A 19,615-nucleotide genomic window follows, 5' to 3' on the forward strand; every position below is an offset into this window, starting at 1 on the left:
ATTGTGCTTATTATAGTTTTTTAATTGAAAACCTTCCCTGTATGCTCACTAGGTCTATTGCTAAGGTTTGCATACGTTTACCGCTTTCATGTCTAGACAATTCTACGAGACAAAATCTAGTCCAAAGAACAAAAATATGAAACCTGTTCAACAACATATTTCAATAAATTGTTTAATTCAAATATGTATTCAAGTGTAAGTTATTCAGAAAGTTGCCGTAATGTTCTCAATATATGATTATTTGATAAAAGTCCCGTCAAAACAACCCTGATTACTACGCGTTGAGCGCTCAATCCAAAACGGCTTACTTTGTTGTCCTGATAATGTAATATCATCACTCATGTAACAGTAAAACCATTCTATTCACTGTCACTATCGATGATCACTCTGATTCTTTTATATTTTCTTCCGTCTGTCTTTGCGACCCGGACGCGGCCATGATTATTATTTGACCCGTGTTCCCTCCGATCAGGTAGTTGGAGTTACTGGCCTGTAGTGTTTTGTCCTGAAACTAGTCCTCCCATTATTGGTAACAAAGGATTGGTTTAGGCATGGACGGGGATGATTTTGATTTATTCCTAGTCCTTGTTTTGATTGATCAATAGGGGAAAAAATCAAAAATATTACTTTTATAGGTTATATAAAATGTAAATATAGATAGATAGATAGATTTCACTGATAATTGCAATAAAAATTGTTATTTGCGCATTTGATAAAAAATAGGATGGAATTTTCTTGATGAAAACAAAAAATGTCATTGTTACTATTTGTCGTTATTTTCAGGAATAAAATCAAATCCTGAAAAATAGTAAATGATTCACGTGTAGAAACACAGTAGTATGTTTTGTGACTCGAAGTCATAGAAATAGAAAGGTACATAAATGACCAAAAAAAAACCGATACTTTCCATGCTTTAAACATATACAACTTATAAGTCTGACAAGATGTGATTCTTCAACTATTTTCACTGAAATTTCATCATTGTTCACATAATTATAGCTGTACTGAAATAATATGAAAATGTTATTTTACAGGATTGGAAAAACAGCACTGGCATCTTTCAATGATTTGAATTGTACAGTACTGTTGTTAACACATTGTTTTGGTGTTTTCTTTCCAGAGGACGGGACGTCAATACTTGTCCGCCAATGTAGCAACGAGGACTGGGGTAGTCACTGTGGCGATATCAAGTACGAGATCGGGGACAGCTCAGAGATGGTGTATGGTTGCCTGGAAACGTGCAACTTTGATGGGTGTAATACATCCAATCATTTTACAGTAAACAATATCTGCGTGATAGGAATTCTAGGACTCAACTTCCTGGTGCGCAAATGGCTGTTATAGCAATTCGAAATCCCTGCATGAAAAAAGTCTACTTTGATATGCCAAACAAATCGATGATATCCATCTGTGTCATTATCTTAGGAGATGTGGATAGGGATGTGTACATACGTGCTCCAAGTAGCGGATATTACTACGGGCGCTGAACAAATGTTCAGTAACCAAGGAGGTTGTTATGGTTAGTCTGCACAGACGTTTGGTTTGTTCCTTTGTGTTCTTATCTCGTATTAGTGACAGTTTCGTATTAAAAAGTATCATTTATTACTCCACGATGAGAGGACATTCTACGTGTATATAATGAAAAGCGCAGTTATTTATTCATTTTTTTTTTTTTTTTTTGAAGCAAAATATAAGGAAGAAATCCTCACCGATTATTGGCATATTACACACAACCCCTTAGTGAACATGTTAGTGATGACGTTTCACCAATCTGTATATTATCTCATAGATTTGGTTGTGATTAGTCACATTGTATATACATTTAGCGATAAATATCCGATTCAAATCTAAATGTGATCCATATAGTACGACTTACTGCAGATAACGAACATTATGGGTTAATATTACCGAAACCTGAATAGTAGACATTTAGTTTGAATTGTTTTGATCTTAGTCAATCCTGTGGACGGTGATGAACGTGAGGCTCCCAAGCCTAACAGAAGAGCTCGATGACAAGTAACAAGTGATAAAGTAAGAGTTGTCTACCGTTAAACTGGATCTACTGTTCAGTAACATTTAGTGCTAAGAATTCATACATGCATACAAAGATATTGATATTTTATTTTAAAGCAATTAATTAACTTATCTGAGTTTTGTTTTCAAAAAGCAACTGTTTCCACTATGTTGATAGGTGTTTCGAAGTATGCAAACACCTCACTAAACTTCTATAGTGCTAGACAGATTATACAATGGCCACCAGCCAATCACACAGTGTGTGACGTCTCGTACCAGTATACCATGCTCATATTTATTGTTTACTGCAGTACTGTGATTTAAATATTAATTGATGTTGGACTTCAAATAATAACTTTATAAGCTAGTTTCTCTTTTGTGGCAACGAACGAAATTTATGTTAAGTTACTGTCCATACGTATAGTTTTGTTATTATTATTATTATACTGTTTGTGTATATTTAGGAAGTTCTTTGATTAGTGTTTTCATTTATCACAATGACATTTGTAAGTAAATATCCACGTTTAAAACAAAGGGTGTATATTATACTATTTTCTACTTAACTATGCACATTGATACCGTTTTAACATGCATTATGTATGATATAAACTGTTAACGTATTTATGTTGAACGTGAATGACCTCCATGTAGTTTTCCTCAGACCATTCGTATATGGACGTATCGCCTGTTGTCTCCTGTCTTATCTTATCCTGCAGAGTCGTTATTTGTACGTTGTTTTGTCGAGACATTTAACAAAAATATCCTTGATTGCATATACTCTACTTAATAAATGAAAAAAGTCAAGTAAATCAATTCTTGACCACAAACTGTGAACCATTATTATTGCTTATATGTTGTGTAATAATAATCGGATTGAAGAAGAATGTTTGGATTTTGTATACAACATACAGTTGCCATGGTTGTACTGGTGAGCAAAGACGTCAACCCCACGTCACGTAGTTTGTGAGATATTAGAATGGCCTGCTGTAGAACGTCATGATATCTTGACAAATTTGGATATAAGCGTTTATTTCGATGGTTTATTTGCCCTGATAATGATATTTGAAAAGAATAAACGACATAGATCAGTTATCTATCACAAGTAATATGCCTCATGCTTTACAGACTGTTCCGATGATCGTGTCCCATGGTTATAGACTGTGTTCCAATGATCGTGTCCCAGGGTTATAGACTGTGTTCCAATGATCGTGTCCCAGGGTTATAGACTGTGTTCCAATGATCGTGTCCCATAGTTATAGACTGTGTTCCGATGATCGTGTCCCATGGTTATAGACTGTGTTCCAATGATCGTGTCCCATGGTAATAGACTGTGTTCCAATGATCGTGTCCCATAGTTATAGACTGTGTTCCAATGATCGTGTCCCATGGTAATAGACTGTGTTCCGATGATCGTGTCCCATAGTAATAGACTGTGTTCCGATGATCGTGTCCCATGGTTACAGACTGTGTTCCAATGATCGTGTCCCATAGTTGTAGACTGTGTTCCGATGATCGTGTCCCATAGTTATAGACTGTGTTCCAATGATCGTGTCCCATAGTTGTAGACTGTGTTCCGATGATCGTGTCCCATAGTTATAGACTGTGTTCCAATGATCGTGTCCCATGGTTATAGACTGTGTTCCGATGATCGTGTCCCAGGGTTACAGACTGTGTTCAAATGATCGTGTCCCATGGTTATAGACTGTGTTCCGATGATCGTGTCCCAGGGTTACAGACTGTGTTCCAATGATCGTGTCCCAGGGTTATAGACTGTGTTCCGATGATCGTGTCCCATGGTTATAGACGGTGTTCCAATGATCGTGTCCGAGGGTTATAGACTGTGTTCCAATGATCGTGTCCCAGGGTTACAGACTGTGTTCCAATGATCGTGTCCCAGGGTTGTGGACTGTGTTCCGATGATCGTGTCCCATAGTTATAGACTGTGTTCCGATGATCGTGTCCAATGGTTACAGACTGTGTTCCAATGATCGTGCCCCAGGGTTATAGACTGTGTTCCGATGATCGTGTCCCATGGTTATAGACTGTGTTCCGATGATCGTGTCCGAGGGTTATAGACTGTGTTCCAATGATCGTGTCCCAGGGTTATAGACTGTGTTCCAATGATCGTGTTCCATGGTTATAGACTGTGTTCCGATGATCGTGTCCCATAGTTATAGACTGTGTTCTAATGATCGTGTCCCATAGTTATAGACTGTGTTCCGATGATCGTGTCCCATAGTTGTAGACTGTGTTCCGATGATCGTGTCCCATGGTTATAGACTGTGTTCCGATGATCGTGTCCCATGGTTATAGACGGTGTTCCAATGATCGTGTCCCATGGTTATAAACTGTGTTCCGATGATCGTGTCCCATAGTTATAGACTGTGTTCCGATGATCGTGTTCCATGGTTACAGACTGTGTTCCAATGATCGTGTCCCAGGGTTATAGACTGTGTTCCAATGATCGTGTCCCAGGGTTATAGACTGTGTTCCGATGATCGTGTTCCATGGTTATAGACTGTGTTCCGATGATCGTGTCCCATAGTTATAGACTGTGTTCCAATGATCGTGTCCCATAGTTATAGACTGTGTTCCGATGATCGTGTCCCATAGTTATAGACTGTGTTCCGATGATCGTGTCCCATGGTTATAGACTGTGTTCCAATGATCGTGTCCCAGGGTTATGGACTGTGTTCCAATGACCGTGTCCCCTGGTTATAGACTGTGTTCTAATGATCGTGTCCCATAGTTATAGACTGTGTTCTAATTATCGTGTCCCATAGTTATAGACTGTGTTCCAATGATCGTGTCCCAGGGTTATAGACTGTGTTCCGATGATCGTGTCCCATAGTTATAGACTGTGTTCCGATGATCGTGTCCCAGGGTTATAGACTGTGTTCCAATGATCGTGTCCCATAGTTTTAGACTGTGTTCCAATGATCGTGTCCCATAGTTTTAGACTGTGTTCCAATGATCGTGTCCCAGGGTTACAGACTGTGTTCCAATGATCGTGTCCCAGGGTTATGGACTGTGTTCCAATGATCGTGTCCCAGGGTTATGGACTGTGTTCCAATGATCGTGTCCCATAGTTATAGACTGTGTTCCAATGATCGTGTCCCATAGTTACAGACTGTGTTCCAATGATCGTGTCCCAGGGTTATAGACTGTGTTCCGATGATCGTGTCCCAGGGTTATGGACTGTGTTCCGATGATCGCGTTTCGATTGTTATGACATTGTAGAGTCAACCTGTTATAAGTTTACACATTCGTTTTGTGTTACTGTCCGAATCCTTTGATAACGTATTACATAAATTTATACCATCAAGCAGTTAAGACTTTAGCTGTAGGAAACTTGGGATATGCCGTGGTCGGATTACCGGATGAGAGACGTTCTAGTCTGTGTGGTATAGATGGTACAGTATACATTATTACACAATACAGCCGATGTTATACAGCATACAGTGTAGTTCAGGGTACACCAGTGCCATGTCAGATTTCCTGGATCAACGGAAAACCCAGAATTATTAGTTAAAGTCACATATGACCGTATTTGGAATATATTTTGAAACCCCCCCTCAGATATGTCACGTGACGACATCACCTCAGCTCATTATAGTGCCGTAATCAAACATCCTCTTTTTCAAATAAATGTATAACGTATCTTTTCGTTCGCTCCCTCGAGATCAGCGTTAGTCGTTTCTATAACCCTTGTTCTATAAAGCTGATCCGGATGTTGTAAGCGTTTTCCTAATGATCGTATTTCTTACTTCTGATTCATTTTTTCCTGTAAAAGTCCTATAGATGTTTTGCCTCATTCATCGACAATTCATTTTACACGACATTTACACAATGCTTCTTGGATGTCCACATCAACACATTACAGATAACACAACATCTAGGATGCAAGATAAGCTCTTATTAATATCAAACACTATTATTGTATTTTATTTAGACAGTAAAAAGCGAATACCTCGAAAAATAAAAACCATATTTGATGTGTTTTAACGTTGTATCTATAAGCAAAATGAATAGATATGAATGTCGGTCATATCGCTCGAGGTCGATAAGTGCTTTATGATATATAGTGTTCATACAAAGGCAAGTCTTAAAAAAGGCGGATAAATCGAGGATTTCAAAATCATGCTGTGAGTGTTTATACATTCATTACATCTTAACCACCCAAAACGTTAAGAGATGCTTAAAAATAGTAATTTGCATTCGAAATGGTGAATAGTATGCATGTACCATTATGTAATCCGAGATTAAATCAGTATAAATTATAATCGTAGGTTTTACATGAATATATCGTATATTCACTGTCGGAAACTGTTTTGCTTGGAAATATATAATGTTCAGATTACTTATAAAATCGTGTAACGGGCCCAATCGTGAGAACATTAAACTATATTACTCCTCAAACGCAGCTAGTTTCGAGAACATCGATCTGTATAGAATCTGTGTTGGTCGTTAGTAATTTACCAGGATTTGGGCGCTCATAGCATCCAAACGTTTACGTTGATCGGGCAGAAGTATCATACCGAAACTGCATGTGAAGTAACATTTAAAAAAAACATTGGTGCAATTTCTAGAGCAGCAATAGTTTGAAATCGAGGCCCCATCTCGAGACATTGGCCGCCTGCGTCGTTGTAAAGGAGGAAAGTGATTCGTTGACAGTTAATAACTACATTTATACTGAAATGATACTATATCTCTGCATCACGATTAGCTTCTCCATCAGTAAGTATAGCTTATTAATTTGCTTTATTGAAGTGTAATAAAAATGTTTTTAAATAGTTTCTTAAAAAGATTATTTTGATTTTACAACATATAGCCACTAGCCTGCTTGCCCGTTCCCGATTTTGGTAGGTTTATGTGTATTGGATTTAAAGCCAATAAAGTTGAAACAGTCAAGAGTGTTATATGTTACTTTTTACAGAACGCATCCATCAAACATGCGTCTCATGAAAAATGTTCCGCTGGTTTGAGAAAATTTCGCTTGTTAAAATCTTTTGTGAACTATTAACACAAAAAGCTTTTTATTTTGACATGTTGCATTTTTGTTTTGTTCCATACCATCAATGCAGTTAAACTGAAAACTAATAAAGAATATTTTATCGTTTTTGATCCGGAACACTTTATAAAAATCAATAACGGAACATAATTCTGTAAGACTTGATGTTGGTTTAGCTATTAATCCTCAACAATCAAATCTTCTCAATACTTCACAGATACTTGTGGTGACGGAAATATATTGATGAGTATAACTTGTAGTGACGGATATGAATTGACTGGTACCACTTGTGGTGACAGAGATATATTGATTGGTACAACTTGTGGTGACAGAGATATATTGGTAGGTACCACTTGTGGTGACAGAGATATATTGGTGGGTACCACTTTTTGGGACGGAGATATATTGGTCTGTACCACTTGTGGTGACAGATATATATTGGTGGGTACCACTTGTGGTGACAGAGATATATTGGTGGGTACCACTTGTTGGGACGGAGATATATTGGTAGGTACCACTTGTTGTGACGGAGATATATTGATTCGTACCACTTGTGGTGACATAAATATATTGATGGGTACCACATGTGGTGTAGTAATCATTTGCCATTCAAGAATCCCCGATCTCACCATAAGATTTTCGCAGATGATTTTGATGTTGTAACTTAACGTTATATCCTGCTATTGTTTGATGTGACCTCCTTTTGTTTCTTGTGTAGTTATACCGATCCGGATATTTAAAACGTTGTTAATTTTCCATTTCTAAATGTTAAACTTTGAGCACAAATGACAGTTCTAGAGGATAACCAGCAGAGGTAACTATTTATACGAGCAATGTATAGTGTTATTGATGTCAATCTGAGTAAGGAATGATACCAATGGCAATTTTTAACTAATAAATCCTAAACATAACCAAACATCTACCTTCTCAACTCATGGGTAGAATAATAGGAGTCTGTGCGAAGAGTGTTGTAAGATAGACAACTCTCATCACACGTTAAGCAGAAAACAAATCGTAGTCTAAAGTGGGCCAGACCTTCGGTAATGTTGTAAGAGACACCCCAGTTATATGTGGTCAGACCTTCGGTAATGTTGTAAGAGACACCCCAGTTATATGTGGTCAGACCTTCGGTAATGTTGTAAGAGACACCCCAGTTATATGTGGTCAGACCTTCGGTAATGTTGTAAGAGACACCCCAGTTATATGTGGTCAGACCTTCGGTAATGTTGTAAGAGACACCCCAGTTATATGCCGACTGTCTTTATCTCAGGAGATCACTGATACAACACAAACAAGTTCCTGTTTCATGTGTATATAACCTTAAATAAAAGTCACTGACCTGGCACAGTTAAACGTATAGTGTGCCATTGTGAGGAACCACTACCCATCAGTCTAATCCTGTCAGAATGAATGCTTGGGTATTATACCGGCGTGTCCGTGTTAGGAAATTGGCTAAGGTCACATTTTAAACTTTACAATTGTATCTATTATCTGATAAACTTCAATTCAACTGATGTTAAATTGTACAATGTATAACACACACTGTTCCGGTTACCTAGACGTGAACGTAATGTTATATGAGATTGTAATATCCTTTACGTCAAATAGCATTAAATAAACAGACTCAACATGTAAGATAGCTTATTTCAGTCACAAAAATGAACTAGACGTTAAAATATGCTGCTTTGAATCAATGCATGTCTATTGTCAATTGATTGAAAATAAACAAAATACAAAAATAAATTAATAATAAACAAAGTCATTATGTGCAATATATTTGTAACGATAGCAACAACGATAACAATACAGTCACTTGATTAACACTCTTAGAATCAATTACATCAATATTTGTCGAGGACGAAATCGGCAACACGTCGACATTTGACCCAATGGTATATCGGATGTATCAGTGAAGTCGCGGTCAGACATATACAGAACACATCAGACTGAAAGATAAAATGGCACGTAAAATACACCCTACATTTCACTTAAAAGGTACAATACCTGTAAAGTACATTCAGGTACTTAAACACATACCACGTCAATTATGTATTGCGTCCGGATCAACAACCTCGCCCAAAACGTGTGATTATAGAAACATGAATGACATACATGTACTTTTACATAACTAAACACATTGATCCAATTAAAAGAAAATTTTACCTGAGCTCAAGTTCGGTACATTCTATTTAAACGGTGATTATTTGGCGCCACATAAGATGCATCTAACTATTACGTGTATTTGCCTGAATGCATACATACATCATTATCATGAAACTGTCAACAAGTATTTTGAAATTACAAGAATGTCATCATAAATTATAAAAAAAAAATTTTGTACAAACAACGGCTTGAATAAATGTGTCTGGTGTTAACAAAATGATGTAGTTATTATCAACATTGTTTTCGACGCTTCATATTTTCATTACAAAAAGGTTGTGTGTTATATTTTCTCTCTCTCTCTCTCTCTCTCTCTCTCTCTCTCTCTCTCTCTCTCTCTCTCTCTCTCTCTCTCTCTCTCTCTCCGATGGAAATGAATCGAATAATATTTTTCTCTTTTAACTGAATTTTTCAAAGGGGTGCTTTCGCCTTAAAAATATACGTCTAAATTACTACTTACATGAAGAATGGCCCCTAGATAGCTCTGGGACCAGGTAAACAAAGCAAACTGTAGACAGCCGAATATTCCTGCCGATATTATCATTATTCCATATAACATCTCGAAGTACTCGCTCGGAAACCTAGAGGAAACAGCAAGACATGGAGTCATTAAGTAACAGGAATTCCATGGGGAAAATAAGTTAAAATCAGGTCAAATAAGCACAGGTCAGTAATGCCAACACTATCCGTATTCAGTGCGATCAAGGTGGGTGTATTTTATATTTCAAAATTTATCTGCGAAACTGCTGTTATAAAACTGTATTGTATATATAGTGGTATAAGTTTACAATATTGCGAGTGTGTGTCAAACACATCTAAATTGAAAATGTAAGTGTGGTCAATTGATAAACAGATCGAAACCGCTCACATAACAATATGCTACGTGTCATTAATTTTTTAATTGTAAATAATCTATATAAAATATCTACACGGTGGTTAGGAATGTAGTCCCGGCACTGTACAGGAATGACCTGAGTAACGTCATGACGATAAAGTCGACATACAGGATGTCCAGACTAGGCAGAAGGACCAGTAAAGATAGGAGGATCCCCAAACAACTACCAACACCCATGGGCAAGATGGAGGGCAGCAGTTGGCGCTGAATGTGTGAACGTCTTCCTTAAAACAAGAAAATTAACATATCAGATTGTACAGTAGACACACTGGACAGACAGAGTTGTACAGTAGACACACTGGACAGACAGAAATGTACAGTAGACACATTGGACAGACAGAGTTGTACAATGGACACCATGGACGGACAGAATTGTAGAGTAGACACACTGGACAGACAGAGTTGTACAGTAGACACACTGGACAGACAAAATCGTACAGTAGACACACTAGACATACAGAATCATACAGTAGACACACTGGACATACAGAATCGTACAGTAGACACACTGGACAGACAGAGTTGTACAGTAGACACACTGGACAGACAGGGTTGTACAGTAGACACACTGGACAGACAGGGTTGTACAGTAGACACACTGGACAGACAGAGTTGTACAGTAGACATCCCAAACATACAGAATTGTACAGTAGACACACTGGACAGACAAAATCGTACAGTAGACACAATAGACATACAGAATCGTACAGTAGACACACTAGACATACAGAATCGTATAGTAGACACACTGGTATATGCATAATCTGTTGTCCTTGTATGACGCGTTAACGATACTAGGGTCATCAGACAGCTGTTACGCCCTAGTATAATCATTGTAGTGCAACTGTTACGGCAACGGCTGTTTTGCGTCATTTCCGGTTCCCGCTTCGAAGGAAAACAAGGTGAGTGTCAGGTCGAAATTGTCGTCGGTTAGTACTTTCAAAAGGATTTATAAACCACTGCGATGTATCTGCATTGAAACGTTAATTATCTTTAGCTGTTCAGTCCATTAGATCAAGAGGAAATTGGTTAGATTTCGTTTAACAGTTCTCGAACGTTAAAAGCTCTCGAGAACAACATATCATGTTTTTTTTCTCCTAAATTGAACACATTAAATCCATGAGAACCAGACAAAACTTGTTAAAACCATTAAAAAGGTCATGTTTGTTTCTCTTCGTTTGATATATCATGCATATGTATTGTGGCAGTAAAGAGCTTGAAATAGCAAGTTTAGTTGGACTGGTGAGGTTTGTAATCCAAACTGTTTTGTTAAAACCGTTTACACGTGATCAACGAAACCGTTGCAACAACAATCTTAAAAACCACAATTAATTTCATATTGAATGGTAATTACTGTCCTAATATGGTAATTACTGTCCTAATATGGTAATTACTGTCCTAATATGGTAATTACTGTCCTAATATGGTAATTACTGTCCTAATATGGTAATTACTGTCCTAATATGGTAATTACTGTCCTAATATGGTAATTACTGTCCTAATATGGTAATTACTGTCCTAATATGGATGTTTTATATATCAATGGAAAGTTAATAATGTGAACATAATTCATACGTTGGTTATTTAAGAAATAATTAACGATGATTCGTGTATTATTGCAGGATATACAACGAGGACTCGGATATTTTGCAATTAAATTAATAACGAAGGCCGCAGGCTGAGTTATTAATCAAAATTGCAAAATATCCGAGTCCGAGTTGTATATCCTGCAACAATACACGAGTCAAAGTTGATTATTTATATTCTACCATGTACTGTTTAGTTCTGAGATCGACCTCTTTCTAATAGAAAAACAGCAAACCCCGAGAAAACCTTGTAATTTATTTCTTGAGTATTGCATTATTTGTTGATGAAATATACAGGCAATGCAGTACTACGATCAAAAGCATCTATCATATGGCATTGGTTTTGAAAATTAAAAAAAAAAAAGAATAAAAAAGAAAAGAAAAAGAAAAAAAGAGGGGGGCCTCCGTAGGATTCGAACTCGCGTCGTGATAAAAATGTATTGAAAGACTAACCCATTAGCCCACTCTGCTATTGTAACCTTTTATGAAACGGGTAAATTATAGATATATAAAATTGTAACAGCCGTGACTCACGAGCGTGTATTATTGGCACGAGCGTATATTATTGGAAAATAACACATGGTTTTAAACCAATCAAAATTGGCGTTGCATAGCAAACATGGTAGAATTATGCATTTAAAGGCATTAACTGATGTTATATTGGGGTGAATCCAATAGATAATGATGTATTTTCGGAGACAGTCTAAACTATTTAACATGTTTCCATGAATCATTAAGGTTGAAAAGTTGCATATGGCAGTTCTTGCAATGTACAAATAACACAAAAATATCAACTACCTGTGAATATAATATTCACCACTTATTTTGACCAAACACTCATCTTATTTTTCCTTCGACGCAGGAACCGGAAACGACGCAAAACATCCGTTGTCGTAACAGTTACACTATAGAGGTAATGCGTCCTTGTATAACGCGTCAGCGATACTAGGGTCACCATACAGCTGTTCCGTCCTTGTATAACGCGTCAGCGATACTAGGGTCACCATACAGCTGTTCCGTCCTTGTATAACGCGTCAGCGATACTAGGGTCACCATACAGCTGTTCCGTCCTTGTATAACGCGTCAGCGATACTAGGGTCACCATACAGCTGTTCCGTCCTTGTATAACGCGTCAGCGATACTAGGGTCACCATACAGCTGTTCCGTCCTTGTATAACGCGTCAGCGATACTAGGGTCACCATACAGCTGTTCCGTCCTTGTATAACACTTCAGCGATACTAGAGTCACCATACAGCTGTTCCGTCCTTGTAGGGCGTATTTATAATAGTTGGGACACCATACAGCGAAACTTTATGGTAATAACCCTTATACATTGTAGATGTGCGTAATCTATATCATGTTGTAATTTTGTGGTTACCATGGTTACCAAGTCACTATACTTCGTTTTTTGTGTGAGGGGGAATTTTGTCCAGTCAACTCCTCATAAACCTGTTTCAAGTCAAACTACATAAGAGTGATAGGGACCATGTGTAAATGTGCATACATGATATTTCTCTACATAATTTTTGATTTCCATGGTTACCAGGTTTCAATACCAATATTCTTGTGGAAAACTTTGTCAAGACAACTCGGACAACTCCTATATAGCTATCAACCGATTTCATATGAAATACACAGGAATGTTAGGGACTCATAATGTGTACATATGTATGCAGGTTTTTTCCCCACAAATTTAGGTTGCCGTGGTAACCCGTTCACTAAAACAGGTTTTTGTTGGAAAATCTTCACCAGAGTGGTGGTGGAGGGGCGGGGGTATGAGTTGGCCCCCTGGACGACAGTTCTAGTTGTATTACGTGTTTATGATACTAAGGAAATCATACAGCTGCTCCTTCTTGTATGACGCGTCAGCGATATATCTATGATCAATATCCAGCTGTTCCGTCCTTCTAGGACGCGTCAGTGATACTTGAAGATGAAATTGTGCCACTAGATGCAATTAGAATGACAATATAAGTCATCCATCGCTACCGATTACATTAAAAAGTATGTATTCATGGTAAACCTTTGTTACTTGACACATGAAATAAAAGATATATATGACCGACACGTACCACTAAATATTTTCCGTTGCCAATCGTACAAAACACCGGCAAAGGAAGAGGAGACGGCACCGCCTACCATTGTATACATCATGGTATTGGTAAAATGGCTCACTGTCAATAAAAAACGGGTTACTGTGTCAATGTACAAGGACTAACACTTCACTCAAATCTGATATATAAAACAACAGGCACTGATGAAACTAAAAAGCCGATAAAAAGATTCACCGGAAGTAACCTTTAAAATAGATCAGGAACATGTTGCTGAACAACACCCTTTACTGTCAGTTCCTCAAACATGCCTGTCAAAACTAATACTAATTGTATGAGGTCTTGTGACAGTTTGATCTGATGTCCAATGCTATAAGATGTGCAGGAACTACGATGCACTTACAAAATACTGAAATTGTTATTATGTACTTACTGAATACTGAAATTGTTATTATGTACTTACTGAATACTGAAATTGTTATTATGTACTTACTGAATACTGAAATTGTTATTATTAAAAATATGTACTTACTGAATACTGAAATTGTTATTATGAACTTACTGAATACTGAAATTGTTATTATGTACTTACTGAATACTGAAATTGTTATTATTAAAAATAAGGGTTTTATATGTATAAGCCAGTGTTCTACATTATAACGTTATCATAAGCAATTCCCAGTGTTTGTAACTTTTTGTGTCGAAATGTTGTTTGTCTTTATGTTAAGTTGTCTAGCAGAACTCAATTCGGGTGTTACCTAATAGTTTGTTGTTGTCTGTTATCCGTGTTAGGTAGCTGTTCATAGTGCCAAGAAAATAGTAAAATCGTAGTTGAAGTATGCAGACCCATAGCACATGTAAAATGTAAGTATTCGACAGTATACAGCTTTTCAGGGACGGGTGGCGTTTTTCAGACATGTCCAAATCCCCATTTAGTGGTTCTGTAGTCTTTCCATATACTGATGTATTTGTATCTAAAACAATTCATGTAAGACATGTACAAATATACAAGTCATATAAGGCATAACTCATCTTTCTATGTCAATGTCAAATATTAGGGCCAAATAATACATCATTTTATTACATTTTTACCAGTGAAATATCAAAAAATTATTCTTTCTATAAAAGTGATATTTTTCACTAGTGAAAAATATCTCAGCACCTGGACAGGGATAACTACTTTTTTTGTATGCAAACTTTCGCTGTAGGCCTAGTTAGCATACGGGGTAGGTTTTTCGTTGATAAAAAATGTAATAAACAGAATATCTAACAGTGTCTTCAGTAATACCAAATACATTTCACGAGTGGGGCTAATATTTTGATATTTTTCACTCGTGCTGCTGCGCACTCGTGAAAAATATCAAAATATTAGCCCCACTCGTGAAATATATTTGGTATTACTGAAGACACTGTTAGATATCCTCTATATGATACACTTGCATGTACAGCATGTAATTTTGACATAAGGTCTCCCTTACTTACACTATTTTATAGTTTTATTTTACTTCATATCATTGTTATAATATAATGCGCGACCAGTTCGTATTCAACACTATGAAAATCGCATACTGCAGGTACACGTTTGGGTGATGAAAGCATGTTATATATTAGAAGGATTACCTTGTATATTAGGTATTTCTGTAATACATGATTCCACATGTTCCTCCTCGTCTGTCGGGTTACTCTTTTCTTGTTTACGTATGCGATCTTTAGGCAGGAAAACAAAGGTACTTACTGCAACAAGGACGTGCAGGGCTGCCAGAATACCGTATGAATACTGACTGTGAAATCCTTTCTCATACGCTAGCTGTACCAACATAACAAGTCTTACAGATTGTTACATACAATTCGTTAATTCACACTCTATTGAATATATCCAGTTTTTTTTGTTTTTTTTTCTTTTTTCTTTTTAATTTCCTTTCACATTCAATGTAACGACAATTTCTTCCATACTTTCATATAAACACTCTGAGGCAAAATTCACACTAAACATTATATCATCAATACCTGAAATAAGCTAATATAATTCATTATAATTACATACAATATCCGAAGTACAGTGTAGCTTTAGCCTATCTATCATACATACAATATCCTAGGTAGGTTTAGCCAACATCATGCATACACCATCTAAAGTAGGTTTAGCCCTTACTATCATACATACAATTTCCGTGGTACATTTAGCATATTCATCATACATCAATATTCGAAGTAGGTTTAGCCTATCTATCATACATACAATACCCGAGGTAGGTTTAGCCAATCAATATACATGGGTCCATTCTGTTTACCTTAATTATCAGAAGGACGGACGATGACGCATCATAAGCTCCACACAATAGGCCGATGAATGTAGAACTGCCTTTTACAAATAAGTTGGAGATCTGTTTGATAAAAACATAACAGGATTCAATTTAACTGTGTTATCGTTGACGTGAATTCATTATAGCTTTAAATATATACCTTAGAAAGAGTCTTCAAGTTAAAAGTTTAGATTTTTAATTTCTAACAGCATGTGCTGAAAATACATCGGGTTTTATGTTTGCGTATGAGCTGTGGTCGCTTTACCGTTTTACCTCGTCATAACAACATGGTTATTGTGTGTGAACAAGACAAAAACGTTCTGTCTTAATTCCACCGCATTATGCGTATCTCGGCCATTAAAATATACCTTTTCCACACGCCGAATTCCTCTAGTAACTTTATAACGTATCACTGTTTTATAGGTGAAACTATCATGGACACAAACACTTAACGATTTGTATATCAATCACCACTAAAATCAAGTCTGTTTTGGAATCGAGAAAACTTCACATCGTTCATGAAAACATAATACAGGAATATGCTAATGTATTCACATAATGATTGTATATCAGTGTTTATTTGAAAATCTGGTATTTCCCCACAGCAGATGTTGCTTAGTTTTGAAATGACACGATTTGATATGCACTGGTTAATATTGTTCCTCGACCAGCTGTTAATATCAAAATATATATGTGATATTGACTCCGCATAACATTTACTCTGTACAGATATGATATGTAATATGGACTCCGAACAACATTTACTCTCTACAGATACAATATGTAATGTGGACTCCGAACAACATTTACTCTCTACAGATATGATATGTAATATGGACTCCGAACAACATTTACTCTCTACAGATACGATATGTAATGTGGACTCCGAACAACATTTACTCTCCACAGATACGATATGTAATATAGACTCCGAATAACATTTACTCTCCACAGATACGATATGTAATATAGACTCCGAACAACATTTACTCTCCACAGATACGATATGTAATATAGACTCCGAACAACATTTACTCTCTACAGATACGATATGTAATATAGACTCCGAATAACATTTACTCTCCACAGATACGATATGTAATATGGAGTCCGAATAACATTTACTCTCTACAGATATGATATGAAATATGGACTTTGCATAACATTTACTCCCTACATATACACGAATAACTTATAACACAGTAGTCCTTGGCCACATGTGACATCATAATGATTCATTATCAGGAAAAAAGCATGTTTGTCACCAACATACAACACAAAGTGGTTATGTATGCGGTATTGTCATTGTGTTATGTAGTGATTAAAGTGTTGATGGTTACTACGTGGTGTGAACGGACAGGCAATTGTAATAAAATATGTAAAGAACATAACTATGCGACATTTTGTTATCAATGTCATGTCAAAGTTTTTTTTATGAACTATCGCTCAGTAAAAACTAGTACAGCTGTGATAGGCTGCTATCGATTTTCTTACAACGTTATACCTAGGAACACTTTGTGAAGCCATCAACCTTCATTTGCATAATGAAGTTAGAAAGGGAATAATATTCGTACTTCAAAATAATACATCCATACCCCCTGTTAAGGAATACTACAAAACAGGAGTGTATAGCACATTATAACTTGGTATACTTGAGATTTGTGTCCGTTGAAGACATTGGGTTAACGTCAGTATACGGAAATAACTGACAGGTATATTACACAAATGTGTTCTACAAACTCTGTGAGTAATTACCTGGGCATTTGTAATTAAGACAGGTAGGCCACCGACTCCCATTATTGTCAGTCCCGGAAAAACAAGCCATGGTTTCTCTGTAATAGATATCAATATCAGTATAATTAATTTCATCGGTTGTAAAATATAAACTTTGTCTACTTTACAACATTACCGAACAAAGTGTATTAGCTCATATAAATCACTATATTTTACCCGGATGGATGCCACCGACGGGTCTTACTGAGAGAGTAAACCGTAATACCAAGAAAAAAAAACACGTGGTTGAGCAGGTGGTGACCAACCATGCGTTTTCACGTCCGATTGGTTAATCGATTTGTACAACTGTCTCTGATGACATTTGTTTGTAACGACACACGGGTATTTTACTTGGTGACGAACTCTTACCTTTATCGACAAATGCTAGCATCGTCGCTCCGCCGAAAAACATTACCCTGTGAAAAGTATAGAGCATTAGTATGTTGTTAGGATGAGTGGGTCGTAAAACATAGGTAAGGGGTTTTTGGTGCATGAGCTTGCCTTCGAGGTCTTTTAACTCCTTGGCAATAATGACATTCAAACGTACGTGTGCTGCTAAGTCAGTGAGCCTTCATAAACCTCAAAGATCATTTGTAGTTCTAATTTTAATGTTTCTATACGACTGTCATAATATATTATTTGTAGCATGGTATTCTGTATGATGCAACAAGTTATGTGGATTCAGTTCATCAAAATGATAAAATGGAACATGTTATACCAATAAGAAACTTTACTGTACCCACATTGCAATAGTGCGCGTCATTCTAGTTCCAGTCTTGTATACGGTAATCCCGTATGCTGCAGAACTTGCACAAAATATAGCCGATCCTATAGTGAATGCCAATGCAAACTTGTCGTCTTGCGGAGGACATTTGAAATCCTGCTCCTTATCTGCCGTCGTCTTCGGTGCTGGACTGCTACTCCCCATTGTCATCACATTGTACGTGCTTTGTGCAACTGTGGACATATTGTAATGGTAAGAAAAGTAGGAGACGTTTGTGCTGTCTGGGCAGAGATCTGCATACACACCTTCTTGTTTGAATATCCACACCATTGGCGCCCATCCATATAGCAAACCAGCAAACAAAAATGTCTCAATGATGGCCCAGCCAGCCACCAGATATTTACGCCATCCGTCGTACCTCATGGTGTGCACCTATACTGTGTTACCTTCGTCCTCATCGGAAGTTTAGTGTAGTGAACCGGACGCTATGACCTAGCTGTTCGTATATGTGTTACGTGATATTACCCTTCACGTTTTATCAGTTTAAAAATAGAATATCACCTATTATGTGTCGCCGATATCTGTCGCCATACCTGAACTGAAAGGTAGGATTTTAAAAATGCTCTTTCCTCGAATCAATAGTGACATAAATAACTTAAAACATGTATCTAGTGTGTTTGATAACTAAAAAGCAATATTTAGATACATCGATGTGGCTGAACTATTGTTTCGCTAACATATCATATTCTGTCATGGTAGTTAGGACCGAATGAAGTATGCATGTTACTATCGTAAACAATATGTTAATGAACCATGCAGAACCAAGTCAGTAATATAACTGTTTTATAACAGCCGCCAACGTAGTCCCTGTTCCTTCTTTACACACAAAACACTATACAAGCACGGCTTAATTGGAGCGTGTTACATGTTAGTCGTCATTTAACTTCTGTGTCATCTTTAAATGTTTCTTGTAAAACATCAGATGGAGAAGCATTAAGCGTTTCGAGACGGTTGGTTGTACTTAATAGTCATTCCAAGAGGATTACATCGCAATGCGGTATGAAGTGATCCATCACAAAATATAATAACTGGTGCGAG

The 19,615-nt window shown here is 36.9% G+C and overlaps 2 protein-coding genes across 2 annotated transcripts in view; one reads left to right on the forward strand and one right to left on the reverse strand.

Moving 5' to 3' along the window:
* Window positions 1-6,924, forward strand: part of LOC117330798 — a 92,915-nt gene extending 85,991 nt beyond the window's left edge. Inside the window, exon 3 of the mRNA XM_033889290.1 lies at window positions 1,121-6,924. Within this exon, the coding sequence (XP_033745181.1) occupies window positions 1,121-1,344 (224 nt within the window). The 3' untranslated portion in view covers window positions 1,345-6,924. The remainder of the gene's footprint in view (window positions 1-1,120) is intronic.
* A 1,858-nt stretch (window positions 6,925-8,782) lies between these two features.
* Window positions 8,783-18,970, reverse strand: LOC117330789 (solute carrier family 43 member 3-like). The gene is made up of 10 exons (XM_033889278.1): window positions 18,537-18,970; window positions 18,163-18,209; window positions 17,776-17,852; window positions 16,009-16,101; window positions 15,338-15,524; window positions 14,476-14,691; window positions 13,739-13,840; window positions 10,114-10,303; window positions 9,645-9,765; window positions 8,783-8,970 (listed from the first exon to the last, which is right to left on the reverse strand). The coding sequence occupies exons 1-10, from the start codon at window positions 18,938-18,940 to the stop codon at window positions 8,866-8,868; spliced, it is 1,542 nt and encodes a 513-aa protein (XP_033745169.1). The 5' UTR covers window positions 18,941-18,970; the 3' UTR covers window positions 8,783-8,865.
* Window positions 18,971-19,615: the final 645 nt, after the last annotated feature.

The sequence above is a fragment of the Pecten maximus genome, chromosome 1, assembly GCF_902652985.1.
Source record: "Pecten maximus chromosome 1, xPecMax1.1, whole genome shotgun sequence".
NCBI lineage: Eukaryota > Metazoa > Mollusca > Bivalvia > Pectinida > Pectinidae > Pecten > Pecten maximus.

Coding starts and splice junctions, on each gene's coding strand:
- LOC117330789 (XM_033889278.1), bottom strand. CDS start 18,940: ATGAGGTACGACGGATGGCGTAAATATCTGGTGGCTGGCTGGGCCATC. Junction 16,102..17,775: donor TCTTAATTACAAATGCCCAG/GTAATTACTCAC, acceptor TTTATCAAACAG/ATCTCCAACTTATTTGTAAA. Junction 14,692..15,337: donor AGAAATACCTAATATACAAG/GTAATCCTTCTA, acceptor GAATTGTTTTAG/ATACAAATACATCAGTATAT.